This window comes from Aotus nancymaae, unplaced genomic scaffold (assembly GCF_030222135.1).
Source record: "Aotus nancymaae isolate 86718 unplaced genomic scaffold, 86718_ANA_hifiasm-v0.15.2.pri h1tg000019l, whole genome shotgun sequence".
NCBI lineage: Eukaryota > Metazoa > Chordata > Mammalia > Primates > Aotidae > Aotus > Aotus nancymaae.
Window position 1 is genome coordinate 35949791 of NW_026988431.1, and position 17035 is coordinate 35966825.

General features: G+C 46.0%; 1 protein-coding gene across 5 annotated transcripts in view; it reads left to right on the plus strand.

The window, feature by feature from the left end:
• PXYLP1 (2-phosphoxylose phosphatase 1) overlaps window positions 1–17035 on the plus strand; it is a 62574-nt gene that overhangs the window by 42514 nt on the left and 3025 nt on the right. For all 5 annotated transcript variants that reach the window (XM_064378745.1, XM_012437063.3, XM_012437065.3 and 2 more), the window contains 3 exons: window positions 3527–3685; window positions 4428–4554; window positions 12188–12327. In XM_064378745.1, coding sequence (XP_064234815.1) covers window positions 3527–3685; window positions 4428–4554; window positions 12188–12327 — 426 coding nt within the window. The remainder of the gene's footprint in view (window positions 1–3526; window positions 3686–4427; window positions 4555–12187; window positions 12328–17035) is intronic.

Here is a 17035-nt window from a genome sequence, read left to right on the forward strand (position 1 = left end):
TGAGTAGGCTCACAGAAGGGGGATATGGGAACTGTCTGGGGATTCGGGGTGGGCTTCCTGGAGGAGGTGACCCCTAGGATCAGTTACAGTGTTGGCCGAATTTGGGGAGCAGAGGGTGAGGGTAGAGTTGCAAGCAAACAGAGGAGCAGGGGTGAGAAACATCCTGTGGGACGGGGCGGCTCGGAGCATCTCAGAACAGTGAGAATCAAGTTGGGGTCGGGGGTCAGGATGAAGCTGGGGAGACTTCTCCTCACAGCTTCTATGCATCAGGACCTGTTTGAATGCCTAGTATTGGGAGGGCGCCTTGTGGATTGATGCTATGTGCTGGAGACTCAGGGAGGCACAAATAGTACAGGGCGATCTCACACTCTGAACTAGTGGACAAGGTTGACGGGCCCAGATGTCAGAGGAAACAGCAGATAAAATCTTTCTAGATGAAAAGTCTTATTCTGATCTTTGTCTGTGGTTTTCAAACCACTGCTTCCGTGGGTCATGGGTGAGTCATTTGCACCAAGCCACCATGGTTCCCAAGTGGCATCCACAGCAGGCCTCACCCTGGGTGCTTACAGATGAACTAGCAAACTCTAGGCGCTCTAGGACACCCACAGTCCTGACCTGTGCCCCTCCATTTCTGTGTCACTCCTATTACCCTGTCTCCTTAACTGCTTCTCTCCCTGGCCCAGACTCCAAGGGAGTGTGCCCACAGGCATGGCTAAGGGGCTAGGACTTGGCAGATTTCATAAAAGAACAGAGTCAAGGACTGAGGGGTGCCACCAGCCGGAAGGGCCAGGTCACTAAGAGACTGCCTTAGCACTTTTCTGTATTTCTGCACTCTTGTGCTAATACCCCTGTAGTGAATTCCCTCTGAACACCTGGGCTGTGTGTTAGCCGTCCTAGCACCTTCCAACTACTGGAAAGAAAGTGGCCCTAGGAGCAACCAAGGTCTAAGGCTAGGTGGGCAAATCACCAGTTCTGTATCTCTGTGATTGTTGTTTGGTAACACAAGTGATGAAGGAAAATATGCTCATTGTAAAAAAGAAAATCATACCTGGACAAGATAAAAATATAGAAATAGATATGTCTATACATATAGAATACATTAATATGTGCTTACTATAAATATATATACAGTCATGCACCACATGACTTCCATCAACAACAGAACACATATGACGATGGTGCCTTATTATAATGCCGTATTTTTACTGTATTCTATGTTGAGATATGTTTAGATACACAAGTACTTACCATTGTGTTACTACTGCCCATAATATTCAGTGCAGTAACATGCTGTTCAGGTTTGTAGCCTAGGAGCAGCAGGCTGTACCACGTAGCCTGGGCGTGTCGTAAGCGCTACCATCCAGGTTTGTGTGACTGCGCTCTGTGATCTTTACACTATGACAGAATTGCCTAAGGACCATTTCTCAGTGCATCCCCATTGTTAAGCAACTCGTGACTGTCCGTATATGTGTGTGCGAATATATCAAACAAGTGAAAATGCTTCTTGACAGCCCATTCTGTCCTTCCCCAGGGGAAACCACTGCTGTGTTACGATGGGTAACCTTAGAGACATTTTTTCTAGGCATTTACATAATAAACAAATGCCTGTATAGTTATACATGTATAGGTTTTTTTTCTTTACACAAAGAGGATTGTATCAGTATCGAGTGGCTTGGTTTATTCACTTCACTTAATTTATCTTTGATTCTTTTCCCTTCTTTTTAACTGGAGTAGAACAGTCTGCGGTACGGACATAACATTCTGTTCTGCTAGAGATGGATATTTAGGTTATTTCCCTGTTTTGTTATTACAAACAGCACTGCAGGAAATCTCTTTGGCCAGACATTTTTGTGCGTGGGCATTGCTATCTTTACAGATATAGAATGGATTCCAAGGCATAGAATGATGAGATCGGGGTAGTGCACATACACCATTTTGATGGCTCCTGCCAAACACTCCTGGAAGGTGCCAGTTTCCACCCTAACCTGCAATGCTTGGAAGCGCCAGGTTTCTCACACCCTTGCCAATAGTGAGTTATCATTAAAATATGATTTTCCAGTTTGATGAGGAAAAATTATTAATATATCCCACTGTTTGATTCATATTTCCTTACGAAAAATATCACATGGTTGTTTTATATTTAATTATAAATAAATTTAAGCATCTCTTCACGTGTTTATTGGCCATTGGTATTTATTTTTCTGTGATTAGTCTGTTCATATCCTGTAATGATTTTTCGGGTGTAGGGGCTCTTATGTACTTTGAATATTAATCATTTGTCTGTTAGGTTAGTTGCAAATATTTTTCTCTCAGTGCGTTGCTTATCTTTTATCTCTGTTTATGGCATCTGTTTGCCAAAGGGAAGTTTTAAATATTTATGTAGAAGAATGTGTAGGAGTAGTTAGGGAACTTACATTGGTTTACACTGGCGGTCGGTCCCTGTTTTAATTATTGTTGGGGTGTATGTATAGATATTATGGTGATTAATAAACCTTTTAGAAGTTAAATAGATCTACGAGTACACTTATTTTCACGTATTTCCCTCAATGTCTGGATGCTGAAAGTAGGACAGTTACTGTGTAGGAAGTTCTAGAGAATCTGTGATGCTGCAAAGACATTCCCTAGGCATGAAGAGATTAGGGACCACTGAGACAGAAGCTGTCCATGGGGGATAGACATGTGGGCAGCCCCACATTTCCATTCTTACAGGTCAGCATCCAGAAGAAAAAGAGCACCTCTTCTGGTGTCTATACATCACCTTCTCAAAGAAAGGGAGTCTGCTTGCCCCAGTACTATCCTTACTGACTCTGGTCACGTGTCCACACCTGCCAGGGGGCGAGGATGCTGTGATTGACGGTCCATCCTGACCACACGTGGTGGGGAAGGATCAGCTCACTAATGGAATGAGGATGCTAGATGGACAAGCACACAGATTGCAGGACCCACACATGACACCCCGAAGACAGTGGTGGGGAAGCTGAAGTCAAGGAGTGAGCATGAGACAGGCTTTCAGCCAGCACACACGCCTTGGTCCTTGGCTTTCTTCTGTAAAGTGCTCTCATGGGTTAAATGAGCAACTCTGAAGGCCCACAAAGCATAAAGCAGATGATGATAGATGGAGTATGTCAGACACTCACATCTGGCACCTAGCAGGTCCTCCAAGAGGAATGATGGTTTTCCTCCTGTTGCTGTCCCTGGAATTAAAGGGCATTAGGAAGAGGTAATCAGGTGCTAAGAAGTTAGTGTGTGAGTTCTTCCTCGAACTGCCCTGAGTGAGGCCCCTTTGTCTGGGAGGACCCCTGGTATTGAGTAGATGGTGAGGAGAGGGTAGTGGCAGTCAGGAAGAGGCAGGACACAGTGGGGCTCAGGAAGCACTTCTCGAATGGGAAGCTGCCCCACTGAAGCACACCCTGATTCTCAGTGCAAGAGCAGCTCCTCAAAGTGAAATCCAGCCCCACGCTGGGCCGTGCAGCTGGCCTGGCACCCCCAGCAACGGTGCGTCATGACCTGCCTTGCTTCGTTTCAGTCCACCTGATCCCGGTGTCGGCAGCTAAGAATGGAGTGAGTAGCAAGAGTCGAAAGAGAATCCTGCCTGACCCTGCGACGGAGCCCCCTGTGACAGACCCCGTTTACGAAGCCCTTCTGTACTGCAACATCCCCAGCGTGGCCGAACGCAGCATGGAAGGTAGGCCTGGCTATGCCACCAGGACAGACACCCCTCTGGGGACTAGTTCTTCCAGCAGCATTGCAGAGATGCCAGGACCCAAGGCCTGCAGTTGCCACCAGGCTGTGCCCTTGGGTTCCTGGGTCCCTGCATTCTCATCTAAAAAATGGGAGTAACTCGCAGGACTTATGCCTGGGACTGGGGAGGATTCAGTAACTGCTCTGAACACACCACGTGGCTCACGATTAGCCCGCCACAAATGTCTGCCATGATCATGATCTCTAGCGAGATGGCAGCAAGGTAGAAAGGTGGCCTTGGCAGGCCTAGCGCAGCACTTGGAGACACTCTGCTTTTCAGGGAAGCCTCTTGGGACTTAGGATGCCCTCTCTTGTCTCGTGAAAGATTTAAAGGAGAAGTCGTTGTTTCTAGTATTTCTGTGGATCTCTGCCTGGTCTGTGCATGTGAGTGAGGCCACATTAGTAGTCAGGCCTGCATTTCCCTGGCCTCCCGCTGTTTCTGGGAGGCCTGGGACATAGCCAGCCTACTCACGTTCCTCTGTCCTGCCTTGTAGGACTATTCAGTGGCCCCTGCCTGGCATGGCAGCCAGGCCCCCTTCACTGCTCTGCCACCTCTCAGTGGCCCCTGCTGCCTCCTGCTCAGATTCCCAGCACAAGCATGGCCAGGTTATCCCCTTGGCCCCCTTCTAAAAGGATTGACACCTATTGGATGATAACCAGACAATGTGCTTCTCTCTGTCTCACAGGTCATGCCCCGCATCATTTTAAGCTGGTCTCAGTGCATGTGTTCATTCGCCACGGAGACAGGTACCCACTGTATGTCATTCCCAAAACAAAGCGGCCAGAAATTGACTGCACTCTGGTGGCTAACAGGTAAATTGCACTTTTTCTAAAAGTGAGTTCCAAGTATCTGTTAGATCCTGTAGGATGGAGAATGACGGGACAGGGGAGTGACCTACACTTGGTGAAGCATACTGTTGCATACTACACTTGGTGAAGCATACTAAAGCATAGTTATTGAGCTCAGAGCAGTCCTGCCTGTGAGTGCCACTGTACAGTTGAAAAGACAGAGGCCCACAGAGGTGGGGACACTTGTTTCCAGCAACACAGCAGATATACTGAGCCCAGGTCAGTCTGAGGCTTACCCTCCCACCCTGATGCTTTTCACTTTGAGAAACAGTTGGGACACAGTACAGGGAGCGCTGAGTCAAGAATCCTCCGCCCTAGCTCACCAGCTCCATTCAGAGCAGCAGACAAGTCCCTTAGTGTCCTCTGAGCCTCAGCCTCCTACCTCTACAACGGAGATCATGAGGCTCCCCATGCAGGCTTGGGGCGAGGAGTAAGTGAGATGGCACAGGCAATGCACGTTAGCAATTGCAGAGCCATATATGTGTAAGAACTATTTCACTCTTTTAATTCTTCACAGGAGTAGAGACAGCCTGTTCTGCGTTGAAAGCCCTTAGGATGAAAAATAATTGAACAGAGAGTGGAAATAGTATGGAAATGGCATGGCCCTACAATTAGAGGCATAGTTAGCAATAAAATGTTGGGCTAGACCTCAGCAAATGTGTCTGGAGGCACATAACATTCTAGCAGCATTGACTGAATGACGTCAGGAGACGAAGGAAGTGCTCAGTGGGGAAGATGTTATTTTGATGGAATGCTTCTGGGGTGCCAGCCTGCCCAAGGGAGGGCCAGCCTGGTGGAGTCATGGATTGCCTCACTGCAGCCAGGGCTATTCTTTAAAAGAGGCACTTTGCAGCTCGTCTTGCAGGGCCGCTCATTCTGTCACATGATGGCAGGATGGGGCCATTTTTGGCACTCCCGTTTGAGAGGCTCATTCCTAGGGACCAGTTGGCCTGGCTGCCTCTGCCCTCATTTTCCTTTGCCTAGTTCTATTTCATTGAATATTCTGTATTTTTAGAAGTGACCTTAAATCCTTTGTGTAAAGAGGGTGGAGTATGCATATTTTGTTACTTAATATCATTTAATTAATTTAATCTTTAAAAACCGTAGTAGTTGACTTGTCATTACAAACAGGTACTTAGAGTAAGAGGGAGCAGGAACGCCAGTGAAGGGGACGCTCTCTGGGCTGCTGATTCCCCCAGGACTGTGGGATCTGGGTCACCAGCAATGCCTGCTGTCTTCCCAGGTGCTACTTCAGCTTTAAAAATTAGTAATGTTGTGACCTCTTAAAACGTAGTGTGTCCTGGAGTGTGCCCATTATTCTAGTCTAGTGAAACAGAGTGCTGGGGCCAGCAGGCAGGGTGCAGTGAGCTGAACTAAGCAGGAGCTGTTCGTCCACAGGTTCATTGCCCCAGGTTTCCCATCCACGATGACACACCTTGTGACCCTCAAAGCCTTTGTAGTAGAAGCTGCCTCTTTCTGAATGCCATGTTCTTTATGAGAAAGGTGTTATTTTAACCCTCATAGTATTACGTTTGGCCAGTATTAAGGTTATTAGCTATTTATATGCCATATTTAGTAAATGCTTTTTTAAAATTCATAAATATGAATTAAATATGCTTTTCTACATCCAAGGAAGAGAAAACGTTCACTTTGATCAGCATTTATTGCACAGATTTTAGTTTTATGCTTCTATCATGTGCCAGGTACCAGACGGTACCACACGAGCAGACAGCTACATGGAGTGAAGGGGCCAGCTCTGTGACAATCTGGGAACAGAGCGTTCCTGATGGAGTAAACAGCAAGTGCAGGGAGCCTGAGGCTGGAAGAGCTGGGCAGGTGTGAGCCACAGTAAGACCAGGGTATGACTGGGCTGGAGCAGTGAGGGAGGCAGTGGGCTTCTGAGGGGTCGCAGAAGAAAGGCCCTCCTCAGGGCCACCCCTGCCCTCAGGGAGCCCAGCACCTCTACAGAGACAGGCCTGGTGCCCAGGACACAGCAGCCCTCAGAGAATGGTAGCTGGCACAGGTGGCAGCATTAGAGAAAGAAGAGCAAGAAGTAGAAATGCAAGTAGTTTGGGTGCCATATTCGGGGGCGTAAGTCAGAAGAGGGGCAGCCTGGCCCAGCCTGGGGCAGGGAGGGGACACAGGGTGGCAGATCAGGGAAGACCATGCAGAGAAAGGGACCCGAAGTGTGTGCAGGAGCAAGTCGGGCAGCAGCTGGTGCCAAACGGCCCCTCGGGCAGTGAAACCAGCTCACGCAGTGTGAGGTGGCGGACAGCTTAGCACGTTGGGGCCCTCAAACTTAGTTCACAGGCTGGAGCACGGAGTGGAAAACTGGGTGGGAACTAGGTGATCTGAGCCATCGAATACTCAGCCAGGGAGTGTGGGCTCCAGGCATGAAGGCAGCGAGAGAGCCAGGGAGTGAAAGGCATGTAAAGATGAAGGTCTCTGACAGCTGTAGTGTGGATAATGGATTGGAAGCTGGTGGCAGCTAGTGGTGGTGGTATTAGGATAGTGATCCAGAGGAGGGACTTCACTTGGAATCAGAATCCACGTCCTTAAAATGCCCTACAAGGCCTGAGTGCCCTTCCTCCAACCCTTACCTGCCTGACCTCACCTTCTGCCTCCTCGTGCTCACTCACTCTGCTTCAGCTATGATGCTCCTAGCTCTTCCTCCCATGCTCAGGCACTGTGCTGCCTCAGGGCCTTTGCATAACTGGTTTCTGTCTCTGGAAGCTTATTCCTACAGATAGCTTTATGACCAGTCCTCTTACCTCCTTTAAGTCTTTGCTCAAATGTCACTTTCTCAATAAGACCTACTCAGAACATTCCAGTTAAAATGACCAGGTGTTCCTCCTTCCACCCTGGTCTCCCACAACCCCTTTAGCCTGCTCTTCTCTTTGCCACAGCATCTGTTACTTTCTAACCCAGACACACACACACACACATTTATAGTGTTCATTGTGTACTGTCTGCTTCCCCAGGCTAGAATATAACCTCCCTGAAGGCAGAGACTTTTATTTGTTTTTATTCACTGCTGCTGCATCCCAAGTGCCTAGGACAGTGACTGGCATATGAGTGGTGGGGTATGATTAAATGTTTGTTGAATGAATAAATGAGAACAGCTGGAACTCGGAAAGTGGCAGCAGAGATGGAGAGAGTGGGTGGGTCTTGGAGACTGTTACAAGGTGGGATCAACAAGACTTGGTGGTCTGTTGGTCAGGGGTATAAAAGACAGGCAGGATGGGGCCCAGCTTTCTCACTGGTGTCTGACTAGTGGTGGTGCCCCTGCCTAGAATAGAGAACACAGAAGAAAGGAGTTGTGGGGGGAAGTTAGTGCAGGCATTGGTGCTACATTTGAGCCATCATGAAACATTCAAGAGACAGTGTCTAGTCAGTAGTAGGCTGTATCAATTTTTTTTTTTTTTTTTTTTTGAGATGGAGTCTCACTCTGTCACCCGGGCTGGAGTGCAGTGGCGTGATCTCGGCTCACTGCAACCTCCGCCTCCCCAGTTCAAGCAATTCTCCTGCCTCAGCCTCCCGAGTAGCTGGGACTAGATGTGCGCACCACCATGCCCGGCTAGTGTGTGTGTGTGTGTGTGTGTGTGTGTGTGTGTTTAGTACAAATAGGGTTTCACCATGTTGGCCAGGATGGTCTTGATCTCTTGACCTCGTGATCTACCCACCTCTGCCTCCCAAAGTGCTGGCATTACAGGCAGAGCCACCATGCCAAGCCTAGGTTGTATAATTTTGTGACTCAGGAGCACTGGCTTACTGGGAGAGAGAGGTTTAGTTGAGAATCTTCGGCATGTTGATGGCATTTGAAGCTGTGGGCTTATATTAGAGGCAGAACCTGACGAGTGAGGGATGGGCCAAAACCAGAGTGCTGGGAAACACCAGCATGTGGTATTCAGAGAGAAAAAGGCTCTCAGGAGGGTCTGGGGATGTTGCAAACAGGGAAGAAGTCAGGAGAGCGATGGTATGAGAGCTAAGGAGAGCAGGGCCATGAATCACATCAAGTAAGGCCAAAAGGCCCAGAAAGCTAAAGACTAAGAAAAGTATATTGGCCTTATCTTTTCATAATTTCATGTTATTAATATGTAAAATGATAAATTCTGTAATTGGTCTGAATTTTAAAAATCTAGTGTGACTCCAATTTCCAGCTGTGTATGCTTTTTTTTGGATTGTGTTTTCTGGAAACAGTGTCACTGGTCTTCTATCTCCTCTCCTTGCCTTAACATTCTGTGCAGAACTCAGTAATTGCTGAGATTTTAAATAAATCACAGTAAATTTTCTCATGGTGTGTAGATTAGCCTTGGGGTTCTGTCTCAAGCTTTGTGGCATAAATAGATGTGAATAATGCATATAAAAGTGAAAATAAGTACTCCAAAGTGAATAAATTGAAGGCTTAAGATAGTAGAATGTTTGATTCTTTCACTTTTCATTATGGAAGCAGATTTTCAATAAGCCCACAATAATGTGAGTTTTTCTTGAAGAAAAATTCATTTTCATGGATATAATTATGTCTACGTTAGTCAGAGTACACCTATTTTGTAAGTTTATTTTGTAGCAAAAAGACTCATGCATGCATTACCTTAAATAACAAAGAAGTTTAGCTCTTCCTCATGTGAAGGTCTGAAATGTGTGTTTCAGATCATGCTAGTCAGCTCCACCTGGTCATTCAGGGCTCCAGGTTGTTGCTCCTACCATCCCCCAGGGATGGCCACATGGCTGAACCCTGGTTGCTGCCATGCCTAAATAGTGGTTGGAAGGAAGGAAGAGGAAGTGAAGCGGGCACCCTCGTGATCAGAAAGCCTAAACCTAGAAGTGGCGTGCATGTTTCCATTCCATTGGCTAATGTGGCTCTACCTCATTTCAGGACCTCAGAAATGGGATCTAACCAAGTTCCTAAGAAGAGAATAGATTTTAGTGTACAACTAGTACACTAGTCTCATCCACAGTAGCCTTTAGTTTTAATACAGTCGTCCCTTGGTATCCACAGAGGATTGGTTCCAGGATGCTCCTTGGATACCAGAATCTGAGATGCTCAAGTCCCTTATGTAAAATGGTGTTGTATTTGCATAGAACCTGCGCACATTCTCCCATGTACCTTACATCATCTCTGGATTACTTATAATACCAAATACAGTGTAAATTCTATGTAAATAGTTGTTATACTGTATTTTTTATTTGCATTGTTTTATTTTTTTATTGGGTTTTTTTCAAATATTTTTGGATCCAAGTTGAATCTTCTGATGCAGAATCCGAAGAGATGGAAGGCTGACTATGTTTTCATCAAAATCCAAATATTTTAACAAACAGTATGGGAACTTACCATATTCATTGCTACAGACTATGGATGGCTTGCTATTTTCATGAAACATCCAAGGATGGGACACTTCACAGTTGAATTCACTCACACATATTTTTTGGAACATCTGCTGTGTGCTAAGCACACTCTGGGCTCCAGGGATGGAGCAGTGGACCAGGCAGACAGGACCTGGGTAGTCAGATCCAGGTCCGGGTCTCGAGTTACCTGGTCCTCTTTCCACTAAAACAATAGAGCCATTTGTTGTCAAATCTTTTTTTGTTTGTTTGTTTTGTTTGTTTTTTGTTTTGTTTTTTGAGACAGGATCTCTCTTTGTCACCTAGGCTGCAGTGCAGTGGTACGATCACAGCTCACTGCAGCCTCAACCTTCTGGACTCAAGCAGTCCTCCTACTTTAGCCTCCCGAACAGCTGGGACTGTAGGCCTGCGCCTTGGCCTCCCAAAATGCTGGGATTACAGGCATAAGCCACCATTCCTGGCCTGTTAGCTATTCTTTAAATGGAGTTTTTCTTCCATGAATCTTCATCTTTGCATACCAAGAAAAAAAAAGTTGTAATGAATACAGTTAGATAGCATCATTAAGCAGTCGGATGCCCTGAAAACATGGGTTGTCTCTTCAAACACTTCCAGTCATGAAATTCCATTTCTGAAATTGACAGCAAAGCTTTCTCAGATCCTCAAAAAAATCTCCAACCTGAAATAACAGCCTGGAACAGAACATTTGACTCCTGTCGATGGAGAAGCCTTTGTTCTTGTGGATTCCTCTTGGCAGCCTCATTGTCAGGCTGGACATTTGATTTCCCAGTTTGCAAACATTTACGTGCCTTAGCCTCAGGCAAAATAACATGCCCTGTTTTTCTGGAAAGGCGTAACTCCCCGTAGCCATCCAGGGTGATTTATTAGACTGTACTGCATGTCTGGATTAGCATTCTCTAATTTAAAAACATATTTTTTAAAAGATAGATTTTCTTTTTTTTTAGCTTTATGTTGTTGATAGATAATAAACCCATTTTGGCAGCCATTTTTAAAGCACTCCAAAGTTAATTGGGCCTTCAGGCAGCAGGGGTTTGCCATTAGAACGGTTTATCTTTGCTTCTTTCATGCTGATTCTTATAGAGTTTAGTCATGAACTACTCTGTCTGTCTACGTCTCTTCAGCTGGAAAATCTGTATGCATTCATAGTCTATTTCACTATTCAAACAAAAGGTGTTTATATTCATATGTCATTTCATTATTCAAGGTAATTGTATATTAGTGACCTGAAAGACTTAACACATATACTTTGTGACAGAAATAGAGATACTCTCAGATCTCATATATAAACTTTTTTTGACATTTATTACTACCCTGTGTTAAATGAGAGGTTGCATGTCCAAAATGCAGAGTGAATTGTAAAGAGGTAGAGATCCTGGTTATCCTACTCAGATAACAATTTTCCTAAAGGGAAATTTTTCAGAGGTCAGAAAAATTAAGGATTATGGGTTACCTCAGTAAAGGACAGGGTAGATTTTCTAGGAGGAAGGGATAGCTTGTGGAAAGTGGTAGATGTGTTGAAGAATGAGGAGCATTGTGTGTTGGAAGAAAGATTGGCTCGGTGTGGCCAGAGCACAGTATTAGGATAGAGAGGGCCAGGGAATACCGAGGCGAGTCAGAACAGAGTGACAGGCTGTACGTGACCCCTTCCAGAAGGTGGTGATAGGGAAGGGCAGCGACTGCTCAGTTACCTTTTAAATCCATCCTTCTGGCTGTGGAGAAGACAAGATTATTAGAGGGGCTTGCTTAACCAGCAAGAAGATCAAGAAAGGGCCCATTGCCAGCCAGCCAAAAGCTGCCTGAGTCCAGAACACAGGTAGTAGCTATGAGGATGAAGGAGAAGGGGATGAAGAAGCACCAGGAGGAAGAATCTGCAAGACACGGGGAGCAGACGGCTTGCGCAGGGGCAGGGAAGGGAGAGAGCGGGATGATGCCCCGCCTGGGCTTGACTGCTGGGTGGGTATTGGCGGCCTCCCGGAAGGTGGCGCAGGTGGGGAGCAGGAAGGTAGATGGCGAAGCAGAGGTTAGGCACTCCGGCCAACCTCACAGAGGGGATTTCATGTGTCAGTGTCAGCGGTCAAGAAATCACGACATTGGAATTGAAAAGTGATTGAGCCAGTACCTGTTACTGTGGGTGCAAAAGGCCATGACGCATGTGGGATTTTGCTCGCTGAAGCTGGAAACCATCTGGACCCTCTTGGCGCTCTCTGACCTCTAACTCTCTGTATCGTCTTTCCAGGAAACCATATCACCCAAAACTGGAAGCTTTCATTAGTCACATGTCAAAAGGATCCGGAGCCTCTTTCGAAAGCCCCTTGAACTCCTTGCCTCTTTACCCAAATCACCCGCTGTGTGAGATGGGAGAGCTCACACAGACAGGTAGGTGTGACAGCCATGCGCTCAGGGGCTCCCCAACCCGCTCTCCTGCTTGCAAACCTTCAGAGCGGGGTGCCGTGCGGCTCAGAGGAGTAAATGAGGACTGGCTGTATGAGGAGCTCCGTCACCAGGGCCTCTAAATAAACATCTGAGTTCTCAAAACTAAATAGAACCTTTCTCCTTATTACAAAAACCATACGTGTTTATGAAGAGAAATTAGGAAAGACAAGTAAAAGGAAGAAAACATTTAAGCAACCATAATTCCACCGCAGAAATAGACCCTTAAGAGTAACCTTTCTTCCCGTGCTTATGCAGACACACACCTTACTAAACACACAATTTCATAACCCACTTTTTCACTCAGCAATACATTTGGATAATATTTCCCTATCAAAAACTGTTTATCCACGCCATCATTTGTGATAGCTCCATATTCTTTCACTCTGGATGGGCAATTGATCATTTATTTCATCCCATGTTCTCAGATGTTTCTAACAAAACTTCTAATAGGTTCTCATGTACAAGATCTCAGGGAGGAAGGTGCATGGCACGTTTCTGCTGCGTGTGGTTTGCTGGGCTGAGTTGAGTCCTCACAGCAGCCCAGCTTTCCCTCTGCAGCCCTAGTCAGACCACGTGCAGGCAGTTCACCACCAGGGTAGGTCGGTGAGTTAAGCGTGGAGTCACCTTTGCTGGGAATAGAGGAACAGGTGGTTCTTCAAGAGATTTCTGTTTTCTGATTCTTCAGTCTGGAACCTCAGAGGACCTTTTCTTGGTCACCAGACTTTATGGGTGAATTGGGAAGACCCATTGGCCATGTTCTGTTTTCACGTTGCATCAACATCTTAGGACCTCAGCAGGGATGGAGGGGAAAGTCTCTGTCCTATAGTTGGCCCTCTTAGGTTTTGCCGTTATTACTGGGGGAATGATACCGGCTGACAGAGTGGAACAAGCTGAAGCCTCCAGAGGACTAGGCTTGGACGAGGAGTTGTGTCAAAAGCCTTTGGCAGTTAGTTCCACATGCATTCGCTTAGAACAAGGGTTTTATCCTACCAGAGCCAACACCGCCTTTGATTACACAGTTAACTATTTTGCAATCTCCCTCAACTATCATAAAGTGAAATTTATACATACTGTAACCAGTCGGACATGGTGCCTCACACCTGTAATCCCAGCACGTTGGGAGGCTGAGGCAGGAGGATCACTTGCACCCAAGGGTTCGAGAGCAGCCTGGGCAATATAGTGGAATCCTGTCTCTACAAAAAAATTTTTTAGTCAAATGTGGTGGCATGTGCCTGTAGTCCCAGCTACTGAGGTGGCTGAGGCAGGAGGACCATGTGAGCTCAGGAGGTCAAGGCTTCCAGTGAACCATGATCACGCCACTGCACTCCATCCTGAGTGACAGAGTAAGACCCTGTCTCAAATAAATAAATAAATAAATGTAATCTTTCTGTATAGTTAATTATTTAAAAGTTATATCTGAGTCCCCAGCTATAACAAACAAAAAGAAACTAATTTATTACATAATTATACGTGTCTCAGTATAAATGCTTAAAAACAGCTACACTGGAAACCATAATGACATCTTCAAATGCTTGCACCTAAATGTGACTCTGACAGCTATAAATGCAGATGATTGACGGATGCTGTATTGGTGACTCTAATACCACATGTCAGGACATGGTTTTTCTGAAATTCTGATCAAAGCAAAGTATAGATGTTCCTTAGTTTAAATTGTATTTCTGGAAAATTCAGTGGATGTTAATATTATACAAAAATGGTTTTGTGTTTCTAGACACAAAAACCAGAGTTAGATTCTACAGGCTAAAGTATTCAAATATGTTTTTCACATGTTGGAATGTCTTGTGCTGCATTCAAAAGTTTTGTGGGACAGAGACATGTGTCCCTTCTAGAGACTATCTAGCCCCCCAGCCCCCACCCACTAGGTGCCAGGAATGCCCTTCCCCATATTATTGTGATAACTCCACCCCCAAGCCTTCTTTGAAGGCAGTAGCACTCGGGGAGAACTGCTAGTTAGACTCTGATTAAAAATAACAGAAACCACCTCAACCGAAAAAGGGAAATTTATTATAAGGATTTAGGAATGACTCACAGACTCTGAGATCAAGAATGTGACCAGACCTCTAGAGACTGGAACCAGGAATAAAAAAGCTGTCTAGTCCCTGCCTCTCTCTGTCATTTTTTTACTGTGTCTATCAACAGAATTACAATCCCAGCCACACACACACATTAATTTGCAAGTCCAAATTCTTGAGAGAGATTGAATCCTTGAGGTCCTAGGGGTTAGCATCCATCAGCCCCGGCTAACAGGTCAGGGTGCCTGCAGAGAACAGGGCAGTAAGGGTGCCAGTCTCTGGATCCAGGAGCTGCTCCCTGAGAAGAGGCTGGGGTGTTGGCCCTCACACACCTCATCATTCATTCAGATCTTTCCTCTCAACACATCTATCATCATCATCGTTTCTAAGTTAGTATTAATCTAGAAATCATTTTTGTAATACTGTCTGCTCCTGTTTCCTCATTCTCTTTTCATGGTCACTTTTATCTTCCATTTTAAATATCATGAAAAATGTATGGCTGTTATAACCATCTTTTGTCCCTGGCACACGTATGGCACCCCACAGTAACTGTAAGATAAGATTGCTCACCAGTGCCTACCCTGTTGAAGATGCTTTGGCAGCTGCTGAGTGTGAGAGGGTAGAAGGATGAATAGGACCCTCCTGCAGCTGCAGCAGACAGTGCACGTGGAGACAGCTGCTGTAGCCGGATGCTGCAGGGCCTTAGAGAGTGAACACGGGCTTTGGAGTCGCACAGACCCGTAGCATGCAGAGGATCCTACCTTCCCGGTGGCTGGTGGTGAATTCGATGAGGTAGCATGTGTAGCGTGCCTAGTGCAGTGCTGGCACGTGAGAGGCTCCCATGCATGCAGCTGATGTCGTCATGGTCCAGCAGCATATGGGGGGAGGAAGGAATGATTAACTTGACCAGGGAGAGGAAGAAGGAAAGCATCACAAAGAAGGCAATGTTGGAGCCAGGCCCTGGGACGATTTCTCTAGGGAGAGGAAGGGGAACAGTATGAACTGTTCCATCTTCCATGAAGATACAGGCAGTGATTGGCAAGTATGAGAAGCCCTAAATAGCTGGAACTGAGTATTTCTGCATGAAAATGTACGGGACTAAGAGCATAAAATTAGGGCCAGATGGGGCCTTGAGTTGTAGCTCTGCCACTTTTTAACTGTGAATGGTTCAGGGTCTTCGTTTCTTCATCTATACAACAAGGAAAATGGGGATGATAACAATAATAATAATAATAATAATATACCTTCTTCACTGGATTTTTGTGAGGATTAAATGAGAACGGCCTGGCACACAACTCTAATTTATGTAGTCTAACAAAATAAGACAGGCCCAGCAGTGAACTAGGGCAAGATAAAGGATCTTAATGTTTATCTCTCATGGTTTGCGTGTTTCTTGCTAAACATCCTGGAAATGCTAAAGCCTGTTTCAGCCTTTAGTTCCTGGTTCCTAGGGGAGTTCTGCTCTCAGTGCTTTTCATTCACGGTAGGACCCAGACATCCTTTGTGGGTTTTGCTGACCTGTTCCCTTTCCTGGGGGAACATATTTCCCTCTGTCTCATGATTTTCAGCCCAAGTTGTCTCATCTTTGCAGTGGGACTTTTTACATTGTTCAGACATCCAAATAAATGGCATCACTGGTCACAGGGCCTGTGTGTGGAACTCACGCCCATGACAATTGTATCCTGTTACCTCCTACAGGATGAGTGAGCTTGTTTTTGTTTTGGGTTGCCTTCTCCTACTTAAAGATAAGGCTTTTTCCAGTTTTAAAAGTTAATTTGTTATTATACTGTGATAGTTCAAAACTAAAACAGTACTAAGAGGTAAACTTTACATTCTTGCTCCTACCCATATCCTCTCCACTGCATTTTTGTACATCCATCACCCCCAGGGAACCACTGAGTCAGTTTCATGTACATCATTCCAAAGTTTCTTTATGCAAAACTCAGGCAACTGCAAATACACATTCTCATTTTTCCCTCTTTTTCTTTTCTTTCTTTTATTATTATTTTTTTTTTTTGAAGCGGAATCTCGATCTCTCACCAGGCTGGAGTGCAGTGGCGCAATCGGCTCACTGCAGCCTCCGCCCCCCCGGGTTCAAGCAATTCCCCTGCCTCAGCCTCCTGAGTAGCTGGGACCACAGGCTCCTGCCACCACACCCGGCTACTTTTTGTATTTTCAGTAGAGACTGGGTTTTTCACCATGTTGGCCAGGATGGTCTCGATCTCAACCTCATGATCTGCCTGCCTTGGCCTCCCAAAGTGCTTGGATTACAGGCGTGAGCCACCGTGCCTGGCCTCCTCTTTTTCTTTTTAAAGGAGCGTAATCAACATACTGTTCTACGCTTTTTTCAAATATTCTATCTGGGTGTCCAGAGATTGTTCCATGTCATACAGGGAGTGCACGTGTGTTGACGAGTCTGTAAAGCCCCCAGGATCAGGCAGAACGTACCCAGCAGGCTATCGGAGAACATTTGGTCCGCAGGCTGAGGTGGATGGGGTCAAGGAAGGACTTTCCAGCAGTGAGGAGACTGAGCAGCAAGCAGGGAATCTGCAGTCAGCCTTTACCTGAGCATTTTCACTGAGCACAACCTGCACACTGAGGAGTGCTGGGCAGGAGGC